The following is a 14039-nucleotide window of genomic DNA, read 5'->3' on the forward strand; positions in this document are numbered from 1 at the left end:
TTTTTAGCGTTGGGATCCATTTAAACAGCAAAATTTAACAAAACTTAACAATCAAGTACGGAGCGGCAGCCAAGAGTTTTGCCAGCATCCGCCATCTTGGACATTTATTTGGCGACAAAATAAAATCGACTACGGTGAGACACAGGGATTTCAAGACAGACCAAATCACAACTAGCTGAAGGTTTACTACAGCTGAAGGAGGACATAACAATCCAACAGTAAGTGCAATTGAGCCATGCTGGGAACATGCAAAAATGCTAACAAAGAGCTTTGGTTGGGTTGCTAAGGAGAAGGCTAGGGAATTGGGTATATTGGATAGGAGTTATTCTCCAGCTGTGGTTCTGCCAGCTAGTCCTCCTTGGTTACTGCCACAGCCGAAGTTGATCTGGACCTCCTTGAAGTAATGAGAGATGAATGTGTGGTAAACTGTGGGATATTCAAGTCATACATCAGGAGGAATTATCACAATTATATACAAATTTATACAGATGGATCAAAAGACCCCAATAATGGTAGAACAGCAGCAGCAGCAGTAATACCAGAATTCCAGTATGAGTGTGGGAAGAGACTGAGTGATGACTTGTCAGTGTTTGCATGTGAGATGATGGGCATAGTTATTGCCTTGCAGTGGGTAGAGGATGTCAGGTCAGAGAGAGTGGTGATTGCATCAGATTCATGTGCAGTACTGACGAGTTTGAAATTTAGCCACTCCAGATGCAGAGAGGATTTACTGTATGAAATACTACAAGCACTATACAGAATCCATCAAATGCGGATAGCGGTTAAATTTGTGTGGGTCCCTGCTCATGTTGGAGTCGATGGCAACGAGAAGGCGGATAACGCAGCAAAAAAGGCTTTGAAGAGTGGGAGAAATATTGTTAAATTAAATATAAGTAAGTCAGAAGCTACAGTGGTGATTAAGGGACAAATCAAAAAGATATGGCAGACTGAATGGAATAAAGGGAGCAAAGGACGATATCTGTTTAAAAATAAACCATTGGTTGGGAGTGCAGGGCCTAGTGGACGAAATAGAAAAGAGGAGAGGGTAATGACAAGATTAAGGAATGGACATACTGGTCTTAACAGTTCCCTCTGTATTATTGGAAAACATAATAATGGAATGTGTGGATTTTGTGCTGAAGAGGAAATTGTGGACCATGTTTTAGTGTCATGTCAGAGGTACGAGGCAGAGAGAGAAATATTAAAAAGTGGTCTAAGAGAGTTGGGAGAGGAGAATATAACTGATATATTAAAGAAAAGCTTTGGTGAAGAGTGTTGGAAGCCTCTTTTGGAGTTTTTAGGGTCAACAAGACTAGTGAATAGAATTTGAGAATTATATTTATTTTATTTTGTTTTATTTTATTTTGTTTTATTTTGTGTTTGTTTGTTTGGTTTTTGTATTAGATAATTACTTTCCTTAGTCCACACTCCAGATTAGTGGGTGGCGGTAATGCACCTAAAAGTTGTTTGCCAACCGCCATTAAAAACAAAAGAAGAAGAAGAAGGGGCGGGGCAGACAATCACAAAGGCGGGAAAACATACAAAGGCAGGAAGTGAAGTGAACACGGGACACAAGAGGCAGGGAAACGGATTGAGAGTCAGGAAGTGTGTGAAGTGTGACTTTTGGGAAAAACAGATTCAATACTTGGGTCGAGTGTTGAACAGCCATTCAACCCCAGACAAAGTCATAGCAATCAAAGATGCACCAGCTGTGTGAAAGAGTTGAGAGCTTTCCTAGGTAAAGAGCAGCCGCAACAACTGTATTGGACTCCACAGCTTCCATCTCACATGAGTTTGAGGCTGGGGTTGTCCAGTGTCTCTGTGGGTTGTATGGGATGAAAAAAAGTCGAACAACCCCCTATCATGCCCAGGGGAACGGACAGTGTGAGTGTTTCAATAGGACGCTGCATGATCTGTTGTGTACCCTGCGCCCGGAGCAGAAAAGGAGGTGGGTTGAGTACCTTCCGGAGCTGGTGTATGCTTATAACACCACTGAACATCAAAGTACTGGCTACTCGCTGTATTTTCTCATGTTCGGGAGGGCTCCAGTGGTTCCGCTGGATGTCTGGCTGGGACAGGATAGGGAGGATTTTGACGGTAAGTCAAAGGTGAGTCCAACTACTTTCTCTCCCACAACAAGCGGAGACGTAGCGTGAGGCCGCATAAGTTGCGTCGGTAGCGCAGTGTTTGGGAGGCATCAGTTACGGAGGGGACAGCGTGTGTTTGGGGGATGGCTGATTCAGAGCTTCCTGAGCAGTGCACCCAATGGTAGCTGGGGGGGAATCCAAGTGGGGGTGGCTGGGTTGCTGAACAGTTAGTGGGACGCTGCCTTGGTCTTTTGTTTTGTTTATTTTGCTTTAAATTTTTTGTGATGCCGATCTTAGCGCATGGTCTGTGAACTCCTCCTGCCTGCTAAACCAGCTGTCACTGGTTACTCCACCTAGTTATTTGTACCAATAAAGTATTTATATTTTCATAACACTGCTTCCTGTGTGTACGTGCCTTTACGGTGTTTTGAACCGGGTCTCTGTGGTAACGGGGTGCTACAGGTGAAGAGTGCCCCATTGCTTTTGCATCACGAACGCTATGCCTTGCTGAGAAAAAATAACTGCTGGGGAGAAAATTCAAGTTTTTAATGGTATATAAACCCCTGCTAACACTGTTATGATAATACAAAAGCCTTTCCATTATGTCTGCAGCCCAAATCCAAAGATGGGCAATCACCCTCTCTGCTTATGACTATCACATTGAGGACTCAGACTCAGAGTATTGTGAATTGTCTGTTGACCAGTGATGTGGGGACCGCAGCCATATCAGAGAGACTGACTGTCAAAACTGAACACTTGAGCAGGCTCCACTGAATGCTGACATGCACAGACAGTGTGTTATCCAAAATTTTGAAGTATGTCATGGACGAATTGGATTGCCAGGTGGTGTGGATGAGAGTCTGAAAGCATTGCGCACACGCAAATGTGAATTGTCAGTTGAGCAAGGATGTATTCTCTGTGGCACCAGAGCTGCACTCTTGTAACTAAGGGATTGTGAATGGAATCCTTCATTCCACAAGCACAATATGGTCATTCTACCATGAAAAGCCATATAAGAAGGTACATGCAAAAATTCAAAAGTGGGATGAAGACATTTGCACATGTAGCATAAGGGAGCTTTTATCACTCTCTGGACCTTGGTGTCATCCCTTAATTACAAGACCATCACTAGCCAATCACGGTGGGCGGGCATCATATAAATACGGTGGGGATTCCCTTAGCTCCCTCCTGACGTCAAACGTGTGTCCCGCTTCCGGTCTGTCTGACTTCCGCCGCTGTTGCAGGTATGCAAGAGTGCTGCCATATTGTTTCTGTCAGTCGTGCTTTTCTGGTGTTGTATTGGCTTTCTGTGATTTTGTAGACAATCTCTTGGGCTCCCCTCATCCTGCACAGGTGACTCACCTGCGGATCAGTGTCGGTAGATCTTGATTACTCCTGATTTTATTATATTATGGTGTCACGTTTGTAACCGCATCTTGTTTACATAGCTGCCGGTAGCAGCGCTACATACCCCCTCCCCCCTTCTGGAGCGGACAAACCTGCCTGATCGGTAGGTGATTTTATTGTGCTAGTTTATATACTTTGGTGTTAATTATTATTATTATTCTATTAATTTGATGTTGTGCTTGATGACTTTTGGCAGGTTGGCGCGGAACTTTGCCAGAAAGTGGCTACAACTAACCCTGCTCACGTTTTAAGAATGCTGCCAACTGGGTTTTGCCTACGCTTTTGTCTACAGTGCCTGGCTGCTGAACTACCGGGTCTCATTTTGCTCTTGACAGCACTGCGCCCCTGCTTCGTGCTATTTCATGTCAGCGCGACACAGTTATTTTAATAGAGAAAAACTAATTTTAGCTTGAGCCATTTTACTGTGCGTGTATTTTGACAGGGGAAGTTTAGGTCCACCGTGGTATTTTGTTTACATAAATTGGGTATCTGATCATCTTCCCTGCTGATCAGCTAACCTGAGTTATTTTGGTTGTTTGGTTTAGTCTTTTCTTATTTTTCTTTCTGTGAAGTGGAGACTTGTTAATTGTGTTCCCTGTCTTTGTAGGAGCTGCTGAGCCTAAGGTGGTGGGGTTAGTGCCTCCTGGTATTGGTGTCTCCCTTTGTGTGCTGTGTGGTTTGGTACACCCCTGGTTCAGAACCCTCAAGTGTGCTTGCGTGTGTGTGTGATTTTGTGCCCACCTGTGATCGGGGTGCCTCCTCTTTTTGGGATCCTCACCTTTAATGGTCCACCTCTCCACTGGTAAGCCGCAGCCCTGAACATCTTTTTTAAATAATTGTATAGGGCTCTTTTATTTGTAGTTGGTGTGTAAAATGATCTTTAAATGAACCATTGTTTTGAATATTTGTCATATTATAGATTAATTGTTTGTAATGGAACCACGTCTCCTGCTCATCAGTATGATCCTGAGTGCCTTCTGAGTTGCAGACTCTTTCCGACAAGACACAGCGATAATGGCTTGACTGTATTTTCAAAATAAAACCAGGGGAGGAAATAAATTGATTCCTGGAGTGATGGTGGAGCAAACAGGTCCAGTGTTCTACAAAGTCGAAGAGATACAGACATTACTTGTTAGAGATATGTAGATCAGTTGAGCTTCCGTGTCACAGTTGATTGACTTGATCAGGATACGGACAGTTCAAAACAAACGTATCCACTTAAATTGGCACACTCCAAGGGTAGGCATCAACATGCATTGATCCGGTGCATGAGGAGAGCAGCTCAGGGTCCACACCCATCATCCAGATTTAGAAAAGCCACAAACATGCTATGACCCTTAATACATTACAAATATGTGTGACAAAACAAGCTGAAGGGTCAAAATAAGGACAGGTTTTTGTTGACATTGTTACAAAACTCAAAGGACTGCTCTGTCATCTCATGAGGCTGTTATGGACATGTTTGATTAAAAAAAAGAGAGTACACTATTGCTGTAAGAGCTTTGCAGACATGTTATGTTATACAAATTGGTCATATCAGGGATAAATCACTTATTCAGTTATTTTGAGTAATGGCGTATAGCAGGGGTGTCAAACTCATTTTCACTCTGGGCCACATCAGCATCATGGTTTCCTTCAAAGGGCCGGTTGTGACTGTAACTGTAACTACTCCTAACATATTGTTAAATAACTGTCTCTGCATTTGATTATTGTTTATTCAAGTGTAAAAATATTGTACATGCAGTTATATAAATGTAAAAATATATTTAAGCACATTTCTGTTATTATAACATAAATCATTCTAATTTAGGGTTAAGAAACCCACAGTCTATCAAAGATCAAACTTTTAAAGAAAATAACAAAGACAAATATCAAACAAGTTATTACATTAACTTTATTCAAAGCTATTTTTGTCACCTCTGCATCACTAATGTCCCTCCCTGCCGTCGTCCCGTGCATGGCAGCTACATCCAAGAGCTCCTCACTGACAGTCAAGTCTGCCTTGAGCCTCTTACAAACATTGATAGATGATGTATCTCGTCTCTTAGCTAGCTGTGTTGTTAGATTGCTGCTAGTTCATGAACTCGGTCTGCGATGGTGTTTCTTCACAAACTGATATTTGTAAAAATCTGTATCTGGTCGGAGCACACCTGCTCACATACCTTTAGCATGCACTGGGCTGTAGCTTTTGTAAATATATTCTGCTGTGATTGCAGTCTGCCTTTTAATTCTTGGACAATTTGATGTTTTTCTTGGAGGCTAAATTTAGCTCCGTGTTTGGTGTCAAAATGCCGACGTGAATTGTATCTTTCATCATAACACAGAAGACAGACCCGTTTTTCTCCTTGAAGCACAGACATGTATTCGCTTTCCCATCTTAAATTACATTTTCTTCCCTCTGCATCAATTTTTCTCTTCGTGGCCTAATATTATCAGTACACTTCAACAGCATAAAATACCTCTGTAGTACAGAGGTATTTGATTAAAATTCAGTGAGGTTCAGTTAGAGATAATTTCCTCATGCAAAGGTCCGGAACATAAAAGGAATGTCTAACTTGCGCTTTGATTTAGTGCCATATATATTGAAGTAACCTAGTATTGTATCTCCATCTGTATGTAGTCAACAACTGACTTGTCTTTTCAAATAAAGAAAGTTAAATCAGATAATATCTCAACAATATTTGATGTTGTTCTCATTTCAAGTAAAATAAGGGATGCATTTAAGAATAAATTACATAACAGAAAGTGTTTGAAAAATGTTTATCTTTAAATAAAGTACTAATTTTAGAAACATTTATTTAACTGACTTGTACTTTCCCTGCAGCTTTTAATTCAGGTGTGAAGTGATGTCAACCAAAAAAGCCACGCTATTATATTATTGTCATCTTCTAATAAGATTATTATTATTTACTAAACCACTTGTTTCAGCTCTATTCCTTTCTCTATTATCATTGTTGGGCAGATGGATCGATCATATTTGGCTCTTACATTTGTTTATTTTCTGTGCCTTCATTTCAGATGTGAGTGGGTACGTTTGTTTAGAATATTTGTGCTTTGTCTCATAGTGGCGTTTCACATTCCAGTTTTTAATAAATGCCACGGTCTCTGAATATATGAGACATACTGGTTTAAGACTGCCCATGAGAAGAATTAACATAAGAGTCTGTCCATTATTGGTTTAAGGCTCTGGTCTCTCTGACCACTTTTCTCTTTTTGCAGAACACCATGTGAATTAACTTCTCTGACTCACGTACTTCTCCAACTGTTCGGTCTCTCGCCCCAGCTCTCCGGTGTGTATACCTCACTCAAGCTGCGTTTGTCGGTGTGTTTCCTGGAACACTGAAAAAGTGCCGTAAAGGCTAGAAAAGCTGCGCCGGTTAAAATAGAAGCGCTACGTCAACATTTTATAATTCTCAAATAAATATCTGTTGTAGGTCCAGGTCCGGATAGAACGGCGTCTGGGTACGGACACGGACCGCAGTCTGCCTATTAGTGACCCCTGCTATTGTAAATCACTGTACAGCACAACACGTTACAATACAATAAAATACATAAATACAATACAAAATAGCAGATTTTAAAAAACAATGAGAGTATATAATGGCAGTGCCAGAGATGCGGTAGTATGATTACTCGTGATTGCAGGTTTGGTTTGCTTCAAGTTATATCTTTAATTTATGTTTAAAAGTTAGGTAATAAGTGCTATTTCTTAATTCAATAGGAAGTCTATTCCAGTTTGGGTGGCTCTGACAATTGTTTGTTTGTTTGCCCAAACTTATTACGTTTGTATTGTACAACACAGTCCTTTCTGGTATTTGCCTTTGTTACCCTGCTGCTACCATCCTTCTGCATTTTGAACTGATTCAGTTTGGGAGGCGCAAGCCCATGTAGAACCTTAAAGACGGGGAAAGCATCTGCAAAATATTTAAAACTATCGAAATGAAATTGACATTTGAACTATATTGTAATGGTGATGGATATTGGCCTTTCGGTCAAGTGTTTTTAGTGTCTGTTTGTAATGGGACTCAATAGGTTTCAGAGTTGTCATGCTTGCTTACGACCAGCTTGTAAAACGGTAATGTGGGAAAATATAGCATGCATAAAGAGTTTGGCTGCCACTGATGTTAGGTGTGGTCTTATATGCCTAAAGTTATCCAGGTTGAATTTGATAGTACCGGCTACCTTTTTAGCATGCTTTTTAAATGACAGATTTGAATGTTGACAGATGGCCAAACTGAAGGCAGGTCATTAATGTACAAGCTAAACAAAAAGCGGCCCGGTATTGATCCTTGAGCAACACCAATGTCGCAGTTAAGGCATGTTGTTTAAGTATTGTCAATAAGTACACTTTGGTTCCTGTTTGTTAGATATGATTTCATCCAATTAATGGCCTCAGAGACATTAAAAGAGGATAGTTTTAAAAGGAGTACCTCATGGTTCACTGTATCAAAAGCCTTCTTTAAATCAAGAGAAACTGCACCTGTTTCACCACCTTCATCTAATTTTGATTTGACATTTTCAAGAAAATAGCAGTTCGCTGTTTCTGTTGAGTGGTTGGTGCGAATCCAAATTGCATTGGGTGCAGAGGGGTATCACCCATGTCAAAAGTCTGCCACTTCAGACTTTGGTAAAATGCTGATGGCTCCATAGTTCCCTACAGTTGTTTTGTAACCAGCATTGAAAATAAAAGGCTGTATTACTTAAGAAAATGTAAGAAGGTAAAATTTGAATCAGTATGATCAATCCTTTAGCAAAAGTAACAGACAAATGGTACCAGGCAGACAAGTGGCTAGGAGGTCAGGCTAATCCAACCTGGTGCTAGCCGGTTCACCAGAATTGCAAGTGAAAATTGTGGCTGGACATGGAACGCATTCAGAACTGCCAGCAATTACTCAACAGCTGGCTAAAGATCTACTTTGGGCTCCAAGCCAACTGCTTATCTTTAGGGTAAATTAACTACCACTACTTAACTACTACTAAATTAATCTAGACTTAGCTGTGGGCTAACCTCTGCCCGTGACTGGAGCATCTAGCAATAGGAGGAATGAATTAGTCTGGAGCGACAACGCACCAATTTTGTAAATTGTGACTCTCCACTATTTAGAATCCAGCTCATTCATAAATTGGTGATTCGAAGCATATGACCATGTCAATCCATGATCTTAGGGCTTTTCTGTAATCAAAATTATTTTAAAAAGAGTACTTGATGGAACTGACATGCAGCTGTTTTTTGCCTGTTAAGGCTATGGACTTGTGCATTTCATAAATTGTATTAAATAAAACATTGCAGGAGAATTAAAAAGATTTTATTCCTGGAGGGACAGAAGACAAAGCGGGAAAACAGCACGTTGTGTGACTACATACAATATTCCTCAACATGTTATCCGCGCTGGTCATCCCGTTAATGCAGTAAGTCAGCCAAAGTGCTGTAATGGTGTGGTGTAACAGCAGCAAACATTCAGCTTTCTCTCAGAAGGGAGCACTTTCAATTGTTATCATTATTTGTGCTTTAGTATTTGAAGCATTTCTGTTAATGACTGAGTTTTTACTTTTTTGGAGTTGTCAAGTTTGTATGCAAGTCTTTGTGCTTTTGCATATGTTGGGGCGGCTGTAGCTCAGAGGAAGAGCGGCCTTCAATTTGCGGATTGGCAGTTCGATCCCCTTTACAAAGAATTCTATCATTTGATTTGTGTGCATATTAATTATTAGTCCCTATACACCAAACTCTGTAGCAACTCTGAGATTGAGACTTAATTGATCAATACCAAATTTTGATGTTTTTCCTGGTTTTCCAAAGTTGAAATATGTTGCTTAAACTAATTGTGTCTTATAGAAGATGAGCACAAATTAATATAATAATTTCTTCTTATGAGCAGTGAGACTGGATTGCATGTAATGTGTTAAAATGATATGTCGGCACCATGGAAACAATTTAACTTTAGATTTAAGCAACAAAACCACTTAGTTAGGTTCACGGAAAAACATCATGAACATAACTTCACAATAACTCAACGCTTCTGGAAACAAACAGCGGTCTCATGGTTGAAAGACCTGTTTGTATGACCTATCAATTTCACCTCCCTCCCGCCAACCGTAATTAGTATTTCTCAATATTTGAATACGTCACTATCTCTGACCGTTGCACATGGTACGTTTTTAAATTGTGTGTCCACCCTCAGATAGTATCTTAATCAACTTTTAATTGTCATGGTTTCTGTGGTGCCTACATGTATCAATAACACATTACATGCCAGCACAAGTTGTGGTCATTTCACATATTTATGTGAGTACCATAGTGGTGAGAAAAGTATGTGACTTTGGTGCATAAGATTTAATTACCCCCATGAAAGCAGGAGAAAATCAATAAGACAAAGAAAGGGGTAGTTGCTGAGAGGCATACTGCGAGTCAGGCAAAAAATACTGCTTCCCCCCCTGCAATTGATCCATAGGTAGATAAAACCTGAACTCATTGAGATATGAAGAGATGGCTCGCTGTTGAGCTTATTTTCTGTAACCAATAGCATGGTTGAATAGCAGTTAATTAGCAGATGGCAATCTACTTAGCTAGCTTGCTACACTGGTTAGTTACAGTGTTACATGTTGTGGGGCGACTGTGGCTCAGTGGTAGAGCAGGGTCGTCCTGCAATCAGAGGATCGGCAGTCTGATCCCTGGCTCCGCTAGTTCATGTCGATGTGTCCTTGGGCATGACACTTAACCCCAAGCTATGCCTGAGGTGTGTGAATGGGTATGTTAGAGTCCTGATGGGCAGGTGACACCTTGCATGGCAGCCCTTGCCATCAGTGTGTGAATGGGTGATCGATGAGATGTAGTGTTAAAGCGCTTTGAGTTTTCGGACGATGAGAAAAGCGCTCTACAAGTACAGCCCATTTACCATTTTACAGGATGTATCAATGTATGTGTATGTATCAGTGGTGGGCCGTCAGGGCAAGCAAAGCCTTCTCTGCTGGCCTAAACAGAATCACAAAATTATAGCTATTTTATAATTTAATACATTTTCATAAATGCACTACATGTATTATAATTTTTTTACATCTGCAGTAGCGTTAATACTGTGTTAATTTGTCTATGGTGTCGTTTTTATGATGTGGTTAATATTGTTCCCTCTGATGTGAATAATATTTGAATGGTTCGTGCTCTTCAGTGTGCGGTGGAATACGTGTTGTAGCGCTGCAGTGTTGCTGGATTGGTTTGTCATGCTTTGTTGTCATATAAATATGTGTGACTGGTTCTTGTGAGTTTGTTCTTGTCATTGTGTTAAATACATTGATTTTGACTATATGCATCCCGTCATGCACAGGGTTAGGGTCAGACATTTGATTCTCTGTTTGGGCTGTTTTCTTTAACAAAGCAAGAATGATGGTCTGGAGAAATGGGGATTGTGCGGCGATTGCTTTAGACCTGTTTCAATCAGTATGGAACAGCTAAACGCTGCTGGGAGAGTTTGTAGCTTGTGTGTTGCTGTTTTCCCACTAAGCTAGTTTAGGGTCGCGTGTATAATATTTTTTTTCCAGGGTCGGAGTGTCAGTCTGTTACGTCATGTGGGTTGCCAGTTTGAGCACAGTGGGTACACCGAAAACATTATATTTCCCACAATTTAAGCTTCTACATTTTCCAAATGCACTAGTATTATTCAAACGTATTGTTCGGATCGTAAGCCTCGTACCGAACGGTTTAATTCGAATACGTGTATTGTTACACCCCTAGAAACAAATAACGTAGCTGTGGCGTCATAATGAGGTTATTAGGAGGTGGTTCAACTGTAGTCGGACAGCACAGAAGGCCCAGGTATAAAATGCACGGCCCGCCACTGGTATGTATTAATGTTCCGAACAAAGCTGTTCTCACTGACACTGATACAACTACTTCTGCTTTGATGCTGCTGACATACTGCTTTTGCACAACATTTGCCCTTCCATAACTGTAGACAAGGTGTGTTAGACAAACGTGTGTTTGCTCTAACCAACTTTATTGCTATACGACATGTGTAACCAGTGACATAGATTGGAGTACATAAAGTCCAATAATATAATATTTGAATTCAAAACCTCTACCTCCTCTAATAACCAACCTACAGAGACATAAAGCATATTAGTTGGATACTTAAACAGCACACACACACACTCACCCATTCCTTTGGTGTGGCTGAAGTTTCCTTTCACTATCTTACAGGAGCGCCCATCTCCGTTACATAAACCACAGCGGTCCTCTTTGGCTGAAGTTCCGATGATGCCGTCACAGCCAATTTTCTGAACACAACAAAACAGTAAAGAACAGTAAATCAAACATTGATGAGTTGCTTTTGTAATGTTCACTGACTTGTGAGTGTCTTTTTTTGTATAATTTTTTATTTAGAAAAGAAAAATACATTGTATACAGGGAAAATGCCAGCTTATCCTGGTGTCATATGTAGTTCATCCAACCATCAGGAGGTGTTGTTAAAAGTAAACGAAAAATGGATGCACCAACCTCTATCTTGCATATTTCACATAAATATTAAACTCTTAGGAATTATATGAGAAAGGGAAATTAATTTGTTAATGGACTCAATCTTTATCAAGTCAGTTTCTATGATAATACTAAGCTAGAAAGTTGCCAAAAAATGTATCCATTAAAAGCTGCTTAAGAGATGTTCGACTGCTTGTTAAAGTATCTGGCCGCTGAAGCCATGGATGTATTGAGTGTCCTTGCAATAATCCATACTGTAAAGGCCAACAGGGCATTTTACTTTTGCAGAAAGGCTCAGCCATCTGCTCTGTTTCCGTAACACACATTGCTCAACACTCTGTCACAGTGAATGAAAGAAAGTAAACACGGCATTTGCAAAGCAGTAGTCTTCTGTTCAGTAATGAGACAAGGAGAAATAGAAGTTACCTGGATGTAACTCCAGCTCTATAAGCAGGTGTCCTTTCCAGTCTAGCCGTCCTGTCTATCTAATAATAATTTGGCAAAATAGCAAAAACAATTAAAGCTGCAAGCAGCGACGAACGGGCCCTCGCACCTTCCCGTGTCTCAGGGGAACTGGCGGAACGGCGGCAGACGCGGGCGCGAATGTCTTTGACCATCAGACAATGCGTCCCAGAGTTCAACGTATTTGTCCCGCGTGGACTGTGACCCTGAAAATGATGAAGTGCAAATATTCTACTAGTTCCTGTATCCACTATGTGGCACTAGAGAACACACACAAACATGCATTATGTTGCTCTACATCAAGTGCTCTATTAGGGTCAACTGTAGACAACATCATGTAAATGTCATGTAAATCGGATATTGTTTGTCAAATAATGCTGATTTCCTTTTGCTAGTAGGTGGCTTTTTGACTTACAGTGAAAATTGGCTTGTAGACATCCTCAGGCCATGACTGTTATTAAGCATGGCAAGTTTGGGACAGATTTGAGCAAGTCCAGTGGAGATCAGCTTGCTGTTTCATGGGGAGTCACGTAAAATGGCCGCCACGCCACGGCTACACCATTCAATCAAACGTAAAGCTTTTGATAACGTTTAATCACAAAGATCTTTAGAATGTACTGAACAAATTTGAAATGTATCTGAAAAATTCCCTAGGAAAACTTTGTTAAAGTATAGCGCCTAGAAATGGTGAAAAATGTATGGAAAATTCACACAAACATCAAAATTGTAGACTTCCAGTATGGTTTACAGCATAGTCTCAAGATGCTTTTTTTAAGTCTCCATGTGATACATGTGCCTACATAATTTCATACATCTAGGTGAAACGTACCACTGGGGATGCTCTTTAGAATATTTGTAGGGGGCGCTATCAAGGCAAAACATGTCATTTCCTTTTGCCAGTTGGTGGCGCCAAAAACGTTGTGAAAATGTTGGCATGGAAATGTGCTCAAGCCTGAACTAGCAATATGCATAAGAAATTTGGGGCAGATTGGACAATGTACCTTGGAGTTACAACAACTCTCTATTTCACTACGAATGGCACAATATATATGGAAATCGCATAAAATGACCGCCACGCCACGGCTAAGCCATTCCTTCAAACATAAAGCTTTTGATAACTTTTCACAAAGGTCTTTGGATTGTACTGTCCAAATTTGAAGTGGCTCTGACAAAGTCCCTAGGAGGAGTTCGTTAAAGTATAGCACCTAGAAAGTGGCAAAAATCAAGGGAAAATTCACACAAAAATCGACTTTTGGTTGATTGTAGAGCATGGTCCCAAGATACTTTTTTTTTTTAAGTCTCTATGTGATACGTGTGTCGACTAAATCCCATACATGTAGGTCAAACGAGGCACTGGGGCTGCTTTGTTGAAAATTTGCAGGGGGCGCTATCGAGGCAATTTATAATGGCCAAGCCAAAATCCCATATAAAATATGTCTTCCCATGACCTATGACACATGTACAAAGTTTCATGAGTTTTTGAGTGTCCCAAGCCACTGAACCATAAGCGTCTATTTCAGGGCGAATGATGCATTGCCACGGCAACAGCGTTCAACAAAAACTCACAATATTCATGATGAAGCATCTTCAAAGTCATAAGGCTTTCCTTACTAAAT

The 14039-nt window shown here is 40.6% G+C and overlaps 1 protein-coding gene across 1 annotated transcript in view; it reads right to left on the reverse strand.

Annotated features, from left to right (window-relative positions):
• The window catches only part of adamts17 (ADAM metallopeptidase with thrombospondin type 1 motif, 17), a 127576-nt gene that overhangs the window by 38007 nt on the left and 75530 nt on the right, over positions 1-14039 (reverse strand). The window contains exon 13 of the mRNA XM_031876981.1: positions 11642-11762. Coding sequence (XP_031732841.1) covers positions 11642-11762 — 121 coding nt within the window. The remainder of the gene's footprint in view (positions 1-11641; positions 11763-14039) is intronic.

The sequence above is a fragment of the Anarrhichthys ocellatus genome, unplaced genomic scaffold (genome assembly GCF_004355925.1).
Source record: "Anarrhichthys ocellatus isolate YVR2014 unplaced genomic scaffold, GSC_Weel_1.0 scaffold121, whole genome shotgun sequence".
Taxonomy (NCBI): domain Eukaryota; kingdom Metazoa; phylum Chordata; class Actinopteri; order Perciformes; family Anarhichadidae; genus Anarrhichthys; species Anarrhichthys ocellatus.